The 19026-nt window shown below is 54.5% G+C and overlaps 1 protein-coding gene across 1 annotated transcript; it reads left to right on the top strand.

The window, feature by feature from the left end:
* Nucleotides 1-1548: 1548 nt before the first annotated feature.
* Nucleotides 1549-16068, top strand: TMEM161A (transmembrane protein 161A). Its single transcript, XM_033082175.2, is given in 13 exon segments — nucleotides 1549-1665; nucleotides 1738-1818; nucleotides 1935-1980; nucleotides 1982-2023; nucleotides 2025-2034; nucleotides 2110-2266; nucleotides 6860-7011; nucleotides 8740-8800; nucleotides 9030-9173; nucleotides 10615-10728; nucleotides 12575-12749; nucleotides 13696-13792; nucleotides 15502-16068. Coding segments are annotated over 13 exon segments (1434 nt in total). The 5' UTR covers nucleotides 1549-1567; the 3' UTR covers nucleotides 15759-16068.
* The last annotated feature ends 2958 nt before the right edge of the window (nucleotides 16069-19026 follow it).

Genomic DNA, 19026 nt, shown 5'->3' with positions numbered 1-19026 from the left:
CTGTGCAGAGTGACCATGGTCAGGGGGTCACAGGGTGGGGTGACCATGGGCAGGGGTCACTGTGCCGGGGTTCTGGGGTCACCATGGCCCAGGGGGTCACTGTGCAGAAATCCCGGGGTGACCATGGCCAAGGGGTCATTGTGCAGGGTGACCATGGCCAGGGGGTCCCAGGGTCACCATAGCCAGAGGGTCACTGTGCAGGGTGACCATGGCCAGGGGGTCACTGTGCCGGGGTTCTGGGGGTCACCATGACCAGGGTCACTGCCCGGGGTGAGCATGGTCAGGGGGTCACTGCGGGGTGATCATGGCGAGGGGGGTCACTGTGCAGGGGTGACCATGGTCAGGGGTCACAGGGTGGAGTGGACCATGGGCAGGGGTCACTGTGCAGAAATCCCGGGGTGACCATGGCCAGGGGTCACTGTGCAGGGGTCCCAGCCCGGCCGGAGGGTCCCTGCAGTGCCACCCTGCGCAGGGTCCCTGCCAGAGGGACACAGGCGGTGATGAGGGGTGTCCCCATGTCCTCCGTGACCCCTGGGTGTCCCCCCCAGGCTGTGATGGGCGTGCAGTTGCTGGGCGGGGATGTCCCCATGTCCCCCTGTGGACCCCTCAGTGACCCCTGAGTGACCCCCTCAGTGTCCCCCCAGGCTGTGATGGGTGTGCAGGTGATGAGGGGATGTCCCCATGTCCCCCTGGGTGACCCCTGGGTGTCCCACACAGGCGGTGATGGGGGTGCAGGCTGTGGGGGGTGTGTCCCCATGTCCCCCCCTGTACCCCTGTTGACCCCTGGTGTCCCCTGGTGTCCCACCCAGGCTGTGATGGGTGTGCAGGTTCTGGGGGGGGTGTCCCCATGTCCCCATGTCCCCCTGTGACCCCTGGGTGTCCCCCTGGTGTCCCACCCAGGCCGTGATGGGTGTGCAGGTGATGAGGGGGTGTCCCCATGTCCCCCCCATGACCCCTGGGTGTCCCCTGAGTGTCCCCACAGGCGGTGATGGGCGTGCAGGTGCTGGGGAGTGTGTCCCCATGTCCCCCCATGTCCCCATGTGACCCCTCAGTGACCCCTCAGTGTCCCCCCCAGGCCGTGATGGGCGTGCAGGTGATGAGGGGGTGTCCCCATGTCCCCCCATGTACCCATGTCCCCCTGTTGACCCCTCAGTGACCCCTCAGTGACTCCTGTGTGTCCCCCCCCAGGCAGTGCTGGGGGTGCAAGTGCTGGGGGATGTGTCCCCATGTCCCCCCTGTGACCCCTGGGTGACCCCCTGGGTGTCCCCCACAAGCAGTGATGGGGGTGCAGGTGCTGGGGGATGTGTCCCCATGTCCCCCCCTGTCCCCCTGTGACCCCTGGGTGTCCCCTGGGTGTCCCCTCAGTGTCCCCCACAGGCCGTGATGGGGGTGCAGGTGCTGGGGGTGTGTCCCCATGTCCCCCTGTGACCCCTCAGTGACTCCTGGGTGTCCCCACAGGCAGTGCTGGGGGTGCAAGTGCTGGGGGATGTGTCCCCATGTCCCCCCATGTCCCCATGTCCCCCTTGTGACCCCTCAGTGACCCCTCATTGTCCCCAACAGGCCGTGGATGGGCGTGCAGGTCGTGGTCACCCTGCTGGCCGCCAGCCTGATGCACAAGCTGGCCCCTCACTGCTCCTTCGCCCGCTGGCTGCTCTGCAACGGCAGGTACAGCTCTGTCCCTGTCCCCCTGGGGGCTCTGGGGACATCCAGCCCCCCGTGACCCCCCTGTCCCCACAGCCTGTACAGGTACAAGCACCCCACGGACGAGGAGCTGTGCGCCCTGGCCGGCAAGCAGCGCCCCAAGAACAAGAGGGACAGGTTCAGCATCACCCAGGGTGGTGAGAATGGGAAATATTTGGGGTTGGGGGACAGCAGGAGCGACCCCAGAGTGACACAGGGGACAAGCCAGCTGTTGATTGGTGTTCCCCTGGCAGGAGGATGAACGGGGTGAGCGAGGACAAACCCCTGTGGGTGCCCCGCGGACATCGAGCTGCGCTTGGACACCGCCCCCATCACCGCGCTGGGACACGCTGGGTGAGCCCCCAGGACACCCTCAGTGACCTTCCAGGGATGTCCCCATCCTGGTGACACTGTCCCACGTCCCCTCAGTGCTCAGGTATTTCCTGGAGTACCAGTGGTTCGTGGATTTTGCCGTCTACGCCAGCGCCGTGTACGTTTTCAGCGAGGGTTATTTCTGCCTGGTCAGCCCCGCCAGGGAAACGAACCTGGGAGTGCTCTGGTGCCTGCTCAGCGTCGTGTTCTGCGTGTATCCTGATTTTTTTGGGGGGCAGGTAAAGAGGGAACAGCCCCAGTGTTGATTTTCCTCCATTTTGGGGTGTTTAAAGTGAATTTTATGGGGTTTTTTGTGGAGTAAATTGAATTTTTTGGGTTTTTTTTAATGGGTTTTTTGTGGAGTAAATTGAATTTTGTGGGGTTTTTTTAAGGGGTTTTTGTGGAGTAAATTGAATTTTTTGGGGTTTTTTTAATGGGTTTTTTATGGAGTAAACTGAATTTTATGGGGTTTTTTTTTAAGGGGTTTTTTATGGAGTAAATTGAATTTTGTGGGTTTTTTTTAATGGGTTTTTGGCCAGGTAAAGAGGGAACAGCCCCAGTGTTGTTTTTCCTACCTGTTGGGGTGTTAAACTGAATTTTATGGGGTTTTTGTGGAATAAACTGAATTTTATGGGGTTTTTTTTAAATGGTTTTTGTGGAGTAAACCGAATTTTGTGGGGTTTTTTAAATGGGTTTTTATGGAGTAAACTGGGTTTTATGGGGTTTTTTTAAGGGTTTTTCATGGAGTAAACTGAATTTTATGGGGTTTTTATGGAGTAAACTGAATTTTATGGGGTTTTTTAATGGGTTTTTGTGGAGTAAACCGAATTTTATGGGGTTTTTTTTTAATGGGTTTTTTGGCCAGGTAAAGAGGGAACCACCCCAGTGTTGTTCTTCCTCCCTTTTGGGGTGTTAAACTGAATTTTGTGGGGTTTTTGTGGAGTAAATTGAATTTTATGGGTTTTTTTAAATGGGTTTTTATGGAGTAAACTGAAATTTATGGGGGTTTTTTTAAGGGGTTTTTGGCCAGGTAAAGAGGGAATCATCCCCAGTGTTGTTCTTCCTCCCTTTTGGGGTGTTAAAGTGAATTTTATGGGGTTTTTATGGAGTAAACTGGATTTTGTGGGATTTTTTAAAATGGGTTTTTGTGGAGTAAACTGAATTTTATGGGGTTTTTTTAAAATGGTTTTTATGGAGTAAACTGAATTTTATGGGGTTTTTTTTAATGGGTTTTTGGTCAGGTAAAGAGGGAACCACCCCAGTGTTGTTCTTCCTCCATTTTGGGGTGTTAAACTGAATTTTGTGGGGTTTATTTAAAGGGTTTTTATGGAGTAAACTGAATTTTACGGGGTTTTTTTTAATGGGTTTTTCATGGAGTAAACTGAATTTTATGGGTCTTTTTTAAGGGGTTTTATGAAGTAAACTGAATTTTTTGGGGTTTTTTTTAATGGGTTTTTGGCCAGGTAAAGAGGGAACCACCCCAGTGTTGTTTTTTCCTCCGATTTGGGGTGTTAAACTGAATTTTGTGGGGTTTTTTTAAGGGTTTTAATGGAGTAAACTGAGTTTTATGGGGTTTTTTTAATGGGTTTTTATGGAGTAAAATGAATTTTATGGGTTTTTTTTAAAGGGTTTTTATGGAGTAAACTGAATTGTATGGGGTTTTTTAATGGGTTTTTATGGAGTAAACTGGGTTTTATGGGGTTTTTGTAAATGGTTTTTGTGGAGTAAACTGAATTTTATGGGGTTTTTTTTAATGGGTTTTTGGCCAGGTAAAGAGGGAACCACCCCAGTGTTGTTTTCCTACCTGTTGGGGTGTTAAAGTGAATTTTATGGGGTTTTTGTGGAGTAAATTGAATTTTTTTGGGTTTTTTAATGGGTTTTTTTATGGAGTAAACTGAATTTTATGGGGTTTTTATGGAGTAAACTGGATTTTGTGGGATTTTTTAAAATGGGTTTTCATGGAGTAAACTGAATTTTATGGGGGTTTTTTTTAAGGGTTTTTGTGGAGTAAACTGAATTTTATGGGGTTTTTTTTAAAGGGTTTTTAGGAGTAAACTGAATTTTGTGGGGTTTTTTTTAATGGGGTTTTATGGAGGTAAACTGATTTTTATGGGTTTTTTTTTTTAATGGGTTTTTGGCCAGGTAAAGAGGGAACCACCCCAGTGTTGTTTTTCCTACCTGTTGGGTGTTAAAGTGAATTTTATGGGGTTTTTGTGGAGTAAACTGAATTTTATGGGGTTTTTTCTTAAGGGTTTTTTAGGAGTAAACTGAATTGTCTGGGGTTTTTTTAAGGGTTTTTATGGAGTAAACTGGGTTTTATGGGGTTTTTTAAAATGGGTTTATATGGAGTAAGCTGAATTTTATGGGGTTTTTTTAATGGGTTTTTATGGAGTAAATTGAATTTTGGGGGGTTTTTTTAAATGGGTTTTTATGGAGTAAACTGAATTTTATGGGGTTTTTTTTAAGGGTTTTTGTGGAGTAAACTGAATTTTATGGGGTTTTTTTAAGGGTTTTTGTGGAGTAAACCGAATTTTATGGGGTTTTTTTTAATGGGTTTTTGGCCAGGTAAAGAGGGAACCACCCCAGTGTTGTTCTTCCTCCCTTTTGGGGTGTTAAACTGAATTTTATGGGGTTTTTTTAAGGGTTTTTATGGAGTAAACTGAATTTTGTGGGTTTTTTTTTTAAGGGTTTTTGTGGAGTAAACTGAATTTTATGGGTTTTTTTTTAATGGTTTTTGGCCAGGTAAAGAGGGAACCACCCCAGTGTTGTTTTTCCTCCCTTTTGGGGTGTTAAAGTGAATTTTATGGGGTTTTTATGGAGTAAATTGAATTTTTTGGGTTTTTAATGGGTTTTTATGGAGTAAACCGAATTTTGTGGGATTTTTTATGGAGTAAACTGAATTTTTTATGGAGTAAACTGAATTTTTTGGTTTTTTTTTAATGGGTTTTTATGGAGTAAACTGATTTTTATGGGGTTTTTTTAAAGGGTTTTTGTGGAGTAAACTGAATTTTATGGGGTTTTTTTAAATGGGTTTTTAGGAGTAAACTGAATTTTATGGAGGTTTTTTTAATGGGTTTTTGGCCAGGTAAAGAGGGAACCACCCCAGTGTTGTTCTTCCTCCCTTTTGGGGTGTTAAAGTGAATTTTGTGGGGTTTTTGTGGAGTAAATTGAATTTTTTGGGTTTTTTTAATGGGTTTTTGTGGAGTAAACTGGATTTTGTGGGGTTTTTTTTTAATGGGTTTTTGGCCAGGTAAAGAGGGAACCACCCCAGTGTTGTTTTTCCTACCTGTTGGGGTGTTAAAGTGAATTTTATGGGGTTTTGTGGAGTAAACTGAATTTTATGGGTTTTTTTAATGGGTTTTTATGGAGTAAACTGAAATTTATGGGGGTTTTTTTGAGGGTTTTTATGGAGAAAACCGAATTTTGTGGGGTTTTTTAAAATGGGTTTTTAGGAGTAAACTGAATTTTATGGGGTTTTTTAAAGGGTTTTTCATGGAGTAAACTGAATGGTATGGGGTTTTTCTAATGGGTTTTTATGGAGTAAAGTGAATTTTGTGGGGTTTTTTTTAATGGGTTTTTGTGGAGTAAACTGAATTTTCTGGGTTTTTTTTTAATGGGTTTTTGGCCAGGTAAAGAGGGAACCACCCCAGTGTTGTTCTTCCTCCCTTTTGGGGTGTTAAACTGAATTTTATGGGGTTTTTATGGAGTAAACTGAATTTTTTGGGTTTTTTTAGTGGGTTTTTATGGAGTAAACTGAATTTTGTGGGGTTTTTTATAAGGGTTTTTATGGAGTAAACTGGATTTTATGGGGTTTTTTTAAGGGGTTTTTATGGAGTAAACTGAATTTTATGGGGTTTTTTTAATGGGTTTTTGTGTAGTAAACTGAATTTTATGGGGATTTTTTTAATGGGTTTTTGTGTAGTAAACTGGGTTTTATGGGGTTTTTTTTAAATGGGTTTTTGTGGAGTAAACTGGGTTTTATGGGGTTTTTTTTAATGGGTTTTTAGGAGTAAATTGAATTGTATGGGGTTTTTTTTAATGGGTTTTTGTGGGGTTTTTTAAAATGGGTTTTGGGGTGTTAAACTGAATTTTGTGGGGTTTTTTTTAAATGGGTTTTTATGGAGTAAACTGAATTTTATGGGGGTTTTTTTTAAGGGTTTTTATGGAGTAAACTGAATTTTATGGGTTTTTTTTTAATGGGTTTTTATGGAGTAAACTGAATTTTGTGGGGTTTTTTTAACGGTTTTTCATGGAGTAAACTGAATTTTATGGGGTTTTTTTTAAAGGGTTTTTATGGAGTAAACTGAATTTTATGGCGTTTTTTTTTAGTGGGTTTTTTAGGAGTAAACTGAATTTTATGGGGGTTTTTTTAAAGGGTTTTTTATGGAGTAAAATGAGTTTTATGGGGTTTTTATGGAGTAAACTGAATTTTTTGGGTTTTTTTAATGGGTTTTTATGGAGTAAACCGAATTTTGTGGGGTTTTTTTAATGGGTTTTTATGGAGTAAACTGAATTTTACAGGGTTTTTTTAAATGGGTTTTTAGGAGTAAACTGAATTTTATGGGGTTTTTTTAAATGGGTTTTTAGGAGTAAACTGAATTTTACGGGTTTTTTTAAGGGGTTTTCATGGAGTAAACTGAATTTTATGGGGTTTTTTTTAGTGGGTTTTTAGGAGTAAACTGAATTTTATTGGATTTTTTGTGGGTTTTTATGTTGGTGTTGGTTTCATGGTGGTGTTTGGGGTCTCAGTGGGATCTGGGGTCCCCTCAGTGTCCCCAGTTTCCTTGACCGCCGTGCCCCCCTGCAGCAAGGTGTTCTCCACGGTGATGCGGCACTATTTCCGCTCGCAGGAGGGCGGGGAGCGCTCCGTGTGCCTCAGCTTCGCCTTCTTCTTCCTCCTGCTGGCCATGGGCGCCCTGGTGCTGCGGGAGGAGCTCCTGGAGTTCGGCCTGGAGCCCGGTGCGTGCCGGACGGGGACGGGGTGGGGAGGGGACAGCGGTCAGGGGTGGTGGGGACAGCGGTCAGGGGGTCACAGCGCGCGTGGGGGTCACTGCCTGCTCACTGGTCACTGCTCATTGGTCACTGGTCACTCACTGCTCACTCCTCTCTCAGTGGTCACTGCCCGCTCACTGGTCACTCACTGGTCACTGCATGCTCATGGAGGTCACTCCTCACTCACTGGTCATTGCTCACTCACTGCTCACTCTCTGGTCACTGCTCACTGGTCACTCTCCACTCACTGGTCACTGCTCACTGGTCACTCCTCATTCCTTGGTCACTCCTGATGCCTTGGTCACTCCTTACTCACTGGTCACTCCTCACTCCTTTCTCACTCCTCACCCACTGGTCACTCCTCACTCACTGCTCACTCACTGCTCACTCCTCTCTCAGTGGTCACTGCCTGCTCACTGGTCACTCACTGGCCACTGCATGCTCATGGAGGTCACTCCTCACTCACTGGTCATTGCTCACTCACTGCTCACTCTCTGGTCACTGCTCACTGGTCACTGCTCATTCCTTGGTCACTGCTCACTCACTGCTGACTCACTGGTCACTGCTCACTCACTACTCACTGCCTGCTCACTGGTTACTCCATGCTTATGGGGATCACTACTTACTCGCTGGTCACTCCTCACTCACTGGTCACTCCTCATTCCTTGGTCATCCTCATTTCTTGGTCACTCCTCACTCACTGGTCACTCCTTACTGGTCACTCATTCCTTGGTCATTCCTTGCTCACTGGTCACTACTCACTCACTGCTCACTGCCTGCTCACTGGTCACTCCATACTCATGGGGATCACTCCGTACTCAGTGGTCACTCCTCATTCCTTGGTCACTCCTCATTGGTCACTCCTCACTGGTCACTCTTCATTCCTTGGTCACCCCTCACTCACTGGTCATTGTTCACTCACTGGTCACTGCATGCTCATGGAGGTCACTCCTCACTCACTGGTCACTCCTCACTGGTCACTCCTCACTGGTCATTCCTCATTGGTCACTGCTCACTGGTCACTCCTCACTCACTGGTCACTCCATGCTCATGGAGGTCACTCCTCACTGGTCACTCCTCACGCGCTGGTCACTCCTCATTGGTCACTGCTCACTCATTGGTCACTCCTCACCCACTGATCACTCCTCACTGGTCACTCCTCACTGGTCACTTCTCATTCCTTGGTCACTCCTCACTCACTGCTCACTCACTGGTCACTGCTTACTCACTGGTCACTCCTCACTAGCTGGTCATTCCTCATTCCCTCATTCCTTGGTCACTGCTCACTCATTGGTCACTCTCTACTCACTGGTCACTCCATGCTCATGGGGGTCACTACTTACTGGTCACTCCTCACTAACTGGTCACTCCTCATTCCTTGGTCACTGCTCACTGGTCACTCCTCATTGGTCACTGGTCACTCCTCATTCCTTGGTCACTGCTCATTCACTGGTCACTCCTCACTCAGTGGTCACACCTCACTCTCAGTGGTCACTTCACACTGATGGGGGTCACTCGCCACTCACAGGGGTCACTCCTCACTCACTGGTCACTCCAGAATTGTGGGGGTCACTTTCTACTCACTGGTCACTCCCCACTCCCAGTGGTCACTCCCCTTTCCCAGTGGTCACTCCCCACTCCCAGTGGTCACTCCCCATTCCCAGTGGTCACTCCTCTCCCTGGTCACTCCCTCAGGGCTGGCCGCAGTGACCGCTAACCTGGAGCCCATCCTGAAGCCGCGGGGCTGGGAGTGGACGTGAGTCGGGGTCACCAATCCCCTTTTTGGTGTCACCAATCCCTTTTCTGGGGTCACCAATCCTTTTTGGGGTCACAGATCCCTTTTGGTGTCCCCAATCCCCCTTTTGGGGTCACAGATCCCTTTTTGGTGTCACAGATCCCTTTTTTGGGGCCGTTCCCGGGAGGTTCGGGGCGGGGGCGGGGCCAGCCCCGTGTCACTGTCCCTGTCCCTGTCCCTGTGTCCCCAGGCTGCCGCTGGCCAGGCTGGCCTTCAAGCTGGGGCTGGTGGCCCTGAGCTCCTTCCTGGGAGCGTGCCTGACCTTCCCGGGGCTGCGGCTGGCACAGACACACCTGGACGCGCTCAGGATGGCACAGGACAGACCCCTGACACAGTGGGTGGCACTTGGGGACATTGGGGACAATGGGGACACACCTGGACGCGCTCAGGATGGCACAGGACAGACCCCTGACACAGTGGGTGGCACTTGGGGACATTGGGGACAGTGGGGACACACCTGGACGCGCTCAGGATGGCACAGGACAGACCCCTGACACAGTGGGTGGCACCTGGGGACATTGGGGACACTGGGGACACACCTGGACGCGCTCAGGATGGCACAGGACAGACCCCTGACACAGTGGGTGGCACCTGGGGACATTGGGGACAGTGGGGACACACCTGGACACGCTCAGCATGGCACAGGACAGACCCCTGACACAGTGGGTGGCACTGGGGACAGCTGGGGACATTGGGGACACACCTGGACGCGCTCAGGATGGCACAGGACAGACCCCTGACACAGTGGGTGGCACTTGGGGACAGTGGGGACACACCTGGACATGCTCAGCATGGCACAGGACAGACCCCTGACACAGTGGGTGGGACATTGGGGACAGTGGGGACACACCTGGATGTGCTCAGGATGGCACAGGACAGACCCCTGACACAGTGGGTGGCACTGGGGACAGTGGGGACAGTGGGGACACACCTGGACACGCTCAGGATGGCACAGGACAGACCCCTGACACAGTGGGTGGGATTTGGGGACAGTGGGGACACACCTGGACATGCTCAGGATGGCACAGGACAGACCCCTGACACAGTGGGTGGCACTGGGGACAGTGGGGGGGACCTGGGGACACTGAGGGACACTGGGGACAGTGGGGACACACCTGGGGGGACCATGGTGGGACAGCAGAGGACACTGGAGAGGGACAGTGGGGACCACTCTGGGGGGACAGTAGGGGACATCTGGGGACACTGAGGGGGACCTGGGGAGGGAGGGCTCGGTGCTGGGACCCCCTGGCTCTGGGGGAGGTTTGGGGTGGGAGGGGAGGGGCTGGGGGGTCTCTGAGGGGTCTCTGGTGTCCCTGGGGTGGTGACAGGCCTGTCCCCGCAGGCTCCTGCTGCACGTGGGGTCTCTGGGGTCCCTGTGGGCTCTGGGGGGGTCCCTGTGGTGTCCCTGGGGTGTCTCTGGGGTCCCTGTGGTGTCCCTGGGGTGGTGACAGGCCTGTCCCCGCAGGCTCCTGCTGCACGTGGTGTCCCTGGGGTCCCTGTGGTGTCCCTGGGGTGGTGACAGGCCTGTCCCCACAGGCTCCTGCTGCACGTGGGGTCCCTGTGGTGTCTCTGGGGTCCCTGTGGTGTCCCTGTGGTGTCCCTGGGGTGGTGACAGGCCTGTCCCCGCAGGCTCCTGCTGCACGTGGGGTCCCTGTGGTGTCCCTGTGGGGTCCCTGTGGTGTCCCTGTGGGGTCTGTGGGGTCCCTGTGGGGTCTGTGGGGTCCCTGTGGGGTCTCTCTGGTGTCCCTGGGGTGGTGACAGGCCTGTCCCCGCAGGCTCCTGCTGCACGTGGGGTTCGTGGCCCCCCTGCTGGTGGTGCTGCTCTGGGTCCGGCCCCTGGCCCGCGATTTCCTGCTGCAGGCCCCGCTGGGCAAGCACAGGGTGCAGCTGTGAGTGGGGCCTGGGACGGGGGGACCTCTGTGTGACCTCTGTGTGACCTCTGTGTGACCGCTGTGACCTCTGTGTGACCTCTGTGTGACCTCTGTGTGACCCCTGGGACCTGTGTGACCTCTGTGTGACCTCTGTGTGACCCCTGTGTGACCCCTGTGTGACCTCTGTGTGACCCGTGTGACCTCTGTGTCACCCCTGTGTGACCCCTGTGTGACCCCTGTGTGACCCCTGTGACCCCTGTGTGACCCCTCTGTGACCCTCTGTGTACCCTGTGTGACCCCTGTGTGACCTCTGTGTGACCTCTGTGACCTCTGTGTCACCCCTGTGTCACCCCTGTGTAACCCCATGACCTCTGTGTGACCTCTGTGTGACCCCTGTGACCTCTGTGTGACTCCTGGGACCTGTGTGACCCCTGTGTCACCCCTGTGACCCCTGTGACTCCCAGTGTCCCCCCATAAATCCCCCAATGTCCCCGAATAACCCCTGTGACCCCTCCAGTGTCCCCTGTGACCCTCTGGGTGACCCCTGTGTGACCCCTGTGTGACCTCCATGACCCCTCCGATGTCCCCTGTGACCCTCAGTGTCCCCCAGCCCTGTCCCCTGTGTCCCCTCTGGAGCAGGTCCCATAGCCAGTGCCAGCCCCTGCTATGTCCCCTGTCACATGTCCCCTGTCACATGTCACATGTCACTGTCCCATGTCACAGCCTGTCGGACGCGTCCTTTGACTCCCTGCAGCTCTGGGCCGTGGTGGCGCTGTCACTGCTGCGCCTGTCACATGTCACATATCACCTGTCACATGTCACATATCACATATCTCATGTTTCTGTCCCATGTCCCAGCCTGTCGGACTCATCCTTTGACACCCTCCGGCTGTGGGCGGTGGTGTGGCTGTCACTGCTGCACCTGTCCCCTGTCACATATCCCATATCCCATGTCCCCTGTCACCTGTCACCTGTCCCATGTTTCTGTCCCATGTCCCAGCCTGTCGGACTCCTCGTTTGACACGTTCCGGCTGTGGGCGGTGGTGGCGCTGTCGCTGCTGTGCCTGTCCCCTGTCACATATCCCATGTCCCCTGTCACATATCACATGTCCCCTGTCACATATCCCATGTCCCCTGTCACATATCACATGTCCCCTGTCACATATCCCATGTTTCTCTCACATGTCGCCTGTCCCAGCCTGTCGGACTCGTCCTTTGACACGTTCCGGCTGTGGGTGGTGGTGTGGCTGTCGCTGCTGCGGCTGTCACATGTCACATATCACCTGTCACGTGTCCCATGTTTCTGTCCCATGTCACAGCCTGTCGGATGCATCCTTTGACACGTTCCGGCTCTGGGCCGCGGTGTGGCTGTCGCTGCTGTGCCTGTCACATGTTCCCTGTCACATATCACATGTTTCTCTCACGTGTCCCATGTCACAGCCTGTCGGACTCGTCCTTTGACACATTCCGGCTGTGGGTCGTGGTGTGGCTGTCGCTGCTGCGCCTGTCACATGTCACATATCACCTGTCACATGTCCCATGTTTCTGTCCCATGTCCCAGCCTGTCGGACTCGTCCTTTGACACGTTCCGGCTCTGGGCCGCGGTGTGGCTGTCGCTGCTGTGCCTGTCACATATCACATATCCCATATCCCATGTCCCCTGTCCCATGTCACATATCACATATCCCATGTTTCTCTCACATGTCCCATGTCCCATGTTTCTGTCCCCTGTCCCAGCCTGTCGGACTCGTCCTTTGACACGTTCCGGCTGTGGGCGGTGGTGGCGCTGTCGCTGCTGTGCCTGTCACATGTCACATATCCCATGTTTCTCTCACATGTCCCATGTTTCTGTCCCCTGTCCCAGCCTGTCGGACTCCTCGTTTGACACGTTCCGGCTGTGGGCGGTGGTGGCGCTGTCGCTGCTGCGGCTCCTGGGCACGCGGCCGCACCTGCAGGCGTACCTGGCGCTGGCCGAGCGCTGGGTGCAGCGGATGCGCCGCGGGGCCGGGAGGGTCCCAGCGCTGGAGATCCAGCAGCAGGTGGGGAACGGGAATGGGGGTGGGAATGGGAAAAGGGAATGGGGATGGGGATGGGAATGGGAAAAGGGAAAAGGGAAAGGGAATGGGAATGGGAATGGGAATGGGGGTGGGGATGGGGATGGGAATGGGGAAAGGGATGGGGATGGGAATGGGAAAAGGGAAAAGGGAAAGGGAATGGGAATGGGAATGGGGGTGGGGATGGGGATGGGAATGGGAATGGGGATGGGGATGGGAATGGGAATGGGAATGGGAATGGGAATGGGAAAAGGGAATGGGAAAAGAAAAGGGGCTGGGCAAAGGGCTGGGAAAAGGAACGGGGCTGGGAAAAGGGAATGGGAACAGGGAACGGGGCTGGGCAAAGGGAACAGGGACAGGGGCTGGGAATGGGAAAGGGAGTGGGAAAAGGGAAAGGGGCTGGGAAAAGGAACAGGAAAAGGGAAAGGGGCTGGGAAAAGGGGATGGAAAAGGGAATGGGGCTGGGAAAGGGAACGGGGCAGGGAAAGGGAATGGGAAAAGGGGGTGGGAAAGGGAATGGGGCTGGGAAAAGGGCTGGAGAAAGGGAAGGGGGCTTGGGAAAGGAAAAGGGGTCGGGAACAGGGGCTGGGAAAAGGAAAAGGGGCTGGGAAAAGGGGCTGGGGTCGGGAAATGGGGTTGGGATCGGGGAAGGGGGGTTGGGATTGAGAATGGGGCTGGAAAAGGGAAAGGGGCTGGGAAAATGGGGTTGGGGTTGGGAAAAGGGGGTCGGGAAAGGGGCTGGGGTCGGGAACAGCAGGGTTGGGGTCAGGGCGTGGCTGCTCCATCCCAGGGTTCCCACTGAGTGTTCCCAAATTCCCCCTGATCATTCCCAAATTCGCGCTGTGCATTCCCAAATTCCCACTGATCATTCCCAAATTCTCACATTCTCACTGAGAATTCCCAATTCCCCCCTGCTCATCCCAATCCCCAGATCACCAGGATTTACTGCTACGTGTCTGTGGTGAGCCTGCAGTACCTGGGGCCCGTGATCCTCACCCTGCACAGCGCCCTGCTGCTCAAAACGCTGGGTCAGGAGCGGCTCAGGGGGGTTGGGGGGTGGGCACGAGGGGCTCGAGGGTTTTTGGGGGGTTTGGGGTGGGCAGGGGGGTCTCTGGGGTTTTTGGGGTGGTCAGGAGGGGCTCTGGGGTTTTTGGGGTGGGCAGGGGGGGCTCTGGGGTTTGGGATTTTGGGGTGGGCAGGAGGGCCTGGAAGGTGTCAGGGACCCCAAACTGTCCCCAGCTCTCAGGGCCCCCCCAGATCGGATTCTGTGGTTCTGTTCTGGTTTGTATGGGGACAGACTTGGGGCTGGGGACAGGGACACCCCAGACCTGTCCCATCTGTTCCACAGAGACCCCAAAACCTGTCCCTCAGGGACCCCAAAACCTGTCCCACGGGGACACCCCACAGCTGTCCCCTTTGTCCCACAGGGACACCCCAGACCTGTCCCCTGTCCCACAGAGACACTCCAGACCTGTCCCCTCTCTCCCAGACCTGGCCCCTCTGTCCCACACCTGTCCCCCCTGTCCCACACCTGTCCCACATCTGTCCCCTCTGTCCCACACCTGTTCCCCCTGTCCCTTCTGTCCCAGCCCCCCACACCTGTCCCCCTGTCCCAGATCTGTCCCACACCTGTCCCCTCTGTCCCACACAGATCCTGTCCCTTCTGTCCCACAGGGACACCCCAGACCTGTCCCCTCTGTCCCAATCCCCCCAGATCTGTCCCCTCTGTCCCACACCTGTCCCCCTGTCCCAGACCTGTCCCCTCTGTCCCCGCCCCCCAGACCTGTCCCCCCATCCCACAGAAATCCTGTCCCCTCTGTCCCACAGGGACACCCCACACCTGTCCCCTATGTCCCAGACCTGTCCCCCTGTCCCACAGAGATCCTGTCCCTTCTGTCCCAATCCCCCCACACCTGTCCCCCCTGTCCCACACCTGTCCCCCCCATCCCACAGAAATCCTGTCCCCTCTGTCCCACAGGGACACCCCAGACCTGTCCCAGCCCCCCACACCTGTCCCCCTGTCCCAGACCTGTCCCCTCTGTCCCACAGGGACATCCCACACCTGTCCCCCTGTCCCAGGGCCCCCGTCCCCACTGTCCCACAGAGACACCCCAGACCTGTCCCCTCTGTCCAACCCCCCCAGACCTGTCCCCCCTGTCCCACACCTGTCCCTCTGTGTCCCACAGGGACACCCCAAACCTGTCCCAGCCCCCCACACCTGTCCCCCTGTCCCACACCCGTCCCCCCTGTCCCACACAGATCCTGTCCCCTCTGTCCCACACAGATCCTGTCCCCCCTGTCCCAGACCTGTCCCCTCTGTCCCACAGGGACATCCCACACCTGTCCCCCCTGTCCCAGGGCCCCCGTCCCCACTGTCCCACAGAGACACCCCAGACCTGTCCCCTTTGTCCAACCCCCCCACACCTGTCCCCCTGTCCCACACCTGTCCCTCTGTCCCACAGGGACACCCCACACTTGTCCCCCTTGTCCCAGACCTGTCCCCCCATCCCACAGAGATCCTGTCCCTTCTGTCCCAATCCCCCCAGACCTGTCCCCTGTCCCACAGAGACACTCCAGACCTGTCCCCTCTGTCCCATAGAGATCCTGTCCCTCCTGTCCCAGACCTGTCCCCTCTGTCCCACAGGGACACCCCAGACCTGTCCCTCCTGTCCCACACCTGTCCCAGCCCCCCACACCTGTCCCCCCCGTCCCACACGTGTCCCTCCGTGTCCCACAGGTCACCACTCGTGGGGGCTGTACCCCGAGCCCCCCCCCGTGTCCCCAGCAGCCGCGGTGTCCCCGGTGTCCCCCGCGGGTGGCCCCGGTGGGGACGCGCAGGCGGCGGCGCAGGAGATCTCGGCGCTGCTGGGCTGCATCTTCACCCCCCTCCTGTTCCGAGGCTTCTTCTCCTTCCTCACCTGGTGGGTGGCCACCTGCCAGCTGGTCACCAGCCTCTTCGGCCTCTACTTCCACCAGTACCTGGCGGCCTCCTGACTGGGAGGGACTGGGAGGGACTGGGAGGGACTGGGAGGGACTGGGCTCTGCTGCTGGTCCCGCTTTGAGGACACTCGTGGGGATATCGGTGCCACCAGGGTGGGTTTGTGCCTGCTCCTCGTGGGGACACTGGGCCAGCAGTGTTGGGGACACTGTGGGGACGTCCTGGAGTGGCACCTGCACAGATTTTGGGGTGTTCCCCCAAGGGGGGATTTTGTAGGGTCTTGGTGTCGAGCTCTGTGTGACCCCTCAGGGGTGGCTGCTGCACAAATAAACGAGTGACACCAGCGTGGTTGTCACACAAAAGCTGCTCTTGGTGTCCCCAAAATCCCAAAAGCTGCTCTTGGTGTCCCCAAGTCCCAAAAGCTGCTCTTGGTGTCCTCAAAATCCCAAAAGCTGCTCTTGGTGTCCCCAAAATCCCAGAAGCTGCTCTTGTCCCCAAATCCCAAAAGCTGCTCTTGGTGTCCCCAAAATCCCAAAAGCTGCTCTTGGTGTCCCCAAAATCCCAAAAGCTGCTCTTGGTGTCTCCAGATCCCAAAAGCTGCTCTGGGTGTCCCCAAATCCCAGAAGCTGCTCTTGGTGTCCCCAAAATCCCCCCTGAGCTGCAGGAGGGAGCTCAGCTCAGCCCATCCCTGTCCCTGGGGTCACCTGGGGATGGTGGCACTGACAGGGGGGGACAGGGACAGGGTCCCCTGAGGTGGGAAAGGGAAGGAAAGGGAAAGGAAAGGGAAAGGAAAGGGAAAGGAAAGGAAAGGAAAGGAAAGGAAAGGAAAGGAAAGGAAAGGAAAGGAAAGGAAAGGAAAGGAAAGGAAAGGAAAGGAAAGGAAAGGAAAGGAAAGGAAAGGAAAGGAAAGGAAAGGAAAGGAAAGGAAAGGAAAGGAAAGGAAAGGAAAGGAAAGGAAGAAGGAAAGGAAGAAGGAAAGGAAGAAGGAAAGGAAGAAGGAAAGGAAGAAGGAAAGGAAGAAGGAAAGGAAGAAGGAAAGGAAGAAGGAAAGGAAGAAGAAGGAAAGAGAGGTGGGAAGGTGGCAGGAGGGAGTGATCCCCGCAGGATTTTGGGGACCCATCCCAGAAGGATTTTGGGGACCCGGGGACCTGTCTGTCCCCGCAGGATTTTGGGGGACCCGGGGACCTGTCTGTCCCCGCAGGATTTTGGGGACCTGTCTGTCCCCGCAGGATTTTGGGGACCTGTCTGTCCCCACAGGATTTGGGGACCTGTCTGTCCCCGCAGGATTTGGGGACCTGTCTGTCCCCGCAGGATTTTGGGGACCCGGGCCAGCCCGTGCCGAGGCGGTGGCGCTGCCCTGACGGCTCATTTGTCGCGTTTGTCGCATTTGTGGCCGTGTCCCCGCGGGGCCGTTGCCAAGGCCGGGCTCAGACACGCAGACGGAGCCTCCCCCGGGAGCTGCCCAGACGGGTGACCCTGCCCGGCGGCGACAGTGACAGATCGGGCGGCGACAGTGACAGACACGGCCGGGGCCCGGGGAGAGCTCCCTGCCCCGGCTGGGATTTGGGGTTTGGGATTTGGGATTTGAGGGGTTTGGGGTTTGAGGGGACCCCCTGGAGGTTTTGGGGAGTCGCTTTGGGGTCTGGAGATCGCGGGGGGATCTCAGAGCTGGGGGGGGGGAGGCAGGGAATCCTTTCCCACCCCACTTTATCCCAAATTAAATCTCTGACATAGAATCCTTTCCAATCCCACTTTATTCCAAATTAAATCCCCGACAGGGAATCCTTTCCAATCCCATTCCCATTCCAAATTAAATCCATGGTAGGGAATCCTTTCCCACTCCACTTTATCCCAAATTAAATCCCTGACAGGGAATCCTTTCCTGCCCCATTTGGATCCTCACAGGGAATCCTTTCCCACCCCATTTCCATCCCAAATTAAATCCTTGACAGGCAGGGAGGGATGCAGGGAATCCTTTCCCACCCCATTTCTGTCCCAAATTATATCCCTGACAGGCAGGAATGCAGGGAATCCTTTCCCACCCCATCTCTATCCCAAATTAAATCCCTGACAGGCAGGGAGGGATGCAGGGAATCCTTTCCCACCCCACTTTATCCTAAATGAAACCCCTAGCAGGGATTCAGGGAATCCTTTCCAACCCCATTTCCATCCCAAATTAAATCCCTGACACGGAATCCTTTCCCACCCCACTTTATCCCAAATTAAATCCTTGCCAGGCAGGCAGGGATGCAGGGAATCCTTTCCCACCCTGTTTCCATCCCAAATTAAATCCCTGACAGGGAATCCTTTCCCACCCCATTTCCACCCCGAATTAAATCCCTGAGAGACAGGCAGGAATGCAGGGAATCCTTTCCAATCCCATTTCAATCCCAAACAGGATCCCTGACAGGGAATCCTTTCCTGCCCCATTTGGATCCTGGCAGGGAATCCTTTCCAATCCCACTTTATCCCAAATGAAATGTCAGGGAATTCTTTCCAACCCCATTCGCATTCCAAATTAAATCCCTGACAGGAAGGGATGCAGGGAATCATTCCCAACCCCATTTCCATCCCAAATGGGATCCTGTCAGAGAATCCTTTCCCATCCCACTTTATCCCAAATTAAATCCCTGTCAGGGAATCCTTTCCCACCCCATTTCCACCCCAAACAGATCCCCTGAGCTGTTCCTGTTTGCAGCAGAGGGAATTTTGGGGCGCACACACCGGGGCTGGGGGATCCCCAAACGCAGGGAAGGGGAAATTCCCTGGGCCGGGGACAGGGAGCGGCTGTGTCCCCAAATCCCAGCCGGGTTTAACCCAGTCCCGAATCCCTCCGGGGCCACCCGGGGTGCAGGGAGTGACTGGGGTTGGCCCTGCTGTCCCCTCGCTGTCACCTCGGTGTCACCTCGGTGTCTGGAATGGGGTCGGGACCCCCAAAATCGGGAGCAGCCCCAGCCGGGGGTCCCCGAGGCGGGGGAGGCGGCGGCAGAGCCTGAGCCGGCAGTGGCTGAACCCACAGTGCCTGAGCACACAGAGCCTGAGCACACAGAGCCTGAGCACACAGAGCCTGAGCACACAGTGCCACCTGGTGCCACCAGCCTGGGGACAGCCACGGCCGCGGGGAGGGGATGGAGATGGGATGGGGATGGGGACAGGACAGGGACGCGGAGGGGATGGTGACAGGGATGGGGATGAGATGGGGACAGGGATAGGGATGGGATGGGACAGGGATGGGAACAAGGACAGGGACAGGACAAGGACAAAGACAGGGATGGGACAGGGAGGGGATGGGACAGGGATGAGATGGGGACAAGGACAGAGACA

The sequence above is a fragment of the Catharus ustulatus genome, chromosome 29, assembly GCF_009819885.2.
Source record: "Catharus ustulatus isolate bCatUst1 chromosome 29, bCatUst1.pri.v2, whole genome shotgun sequence".
Taxonomy (NCBI): Eukaryota; Metazoa; Chordata; class Aves; order Passeriformes; family Turdidae; genus Catharus; species Catharus ustulatus.
The sequence above is the reverse complement of the archived record's forward strand: the minus strand, read 5'-3'. Positions and strand labels throughout refer to the sequence as shown.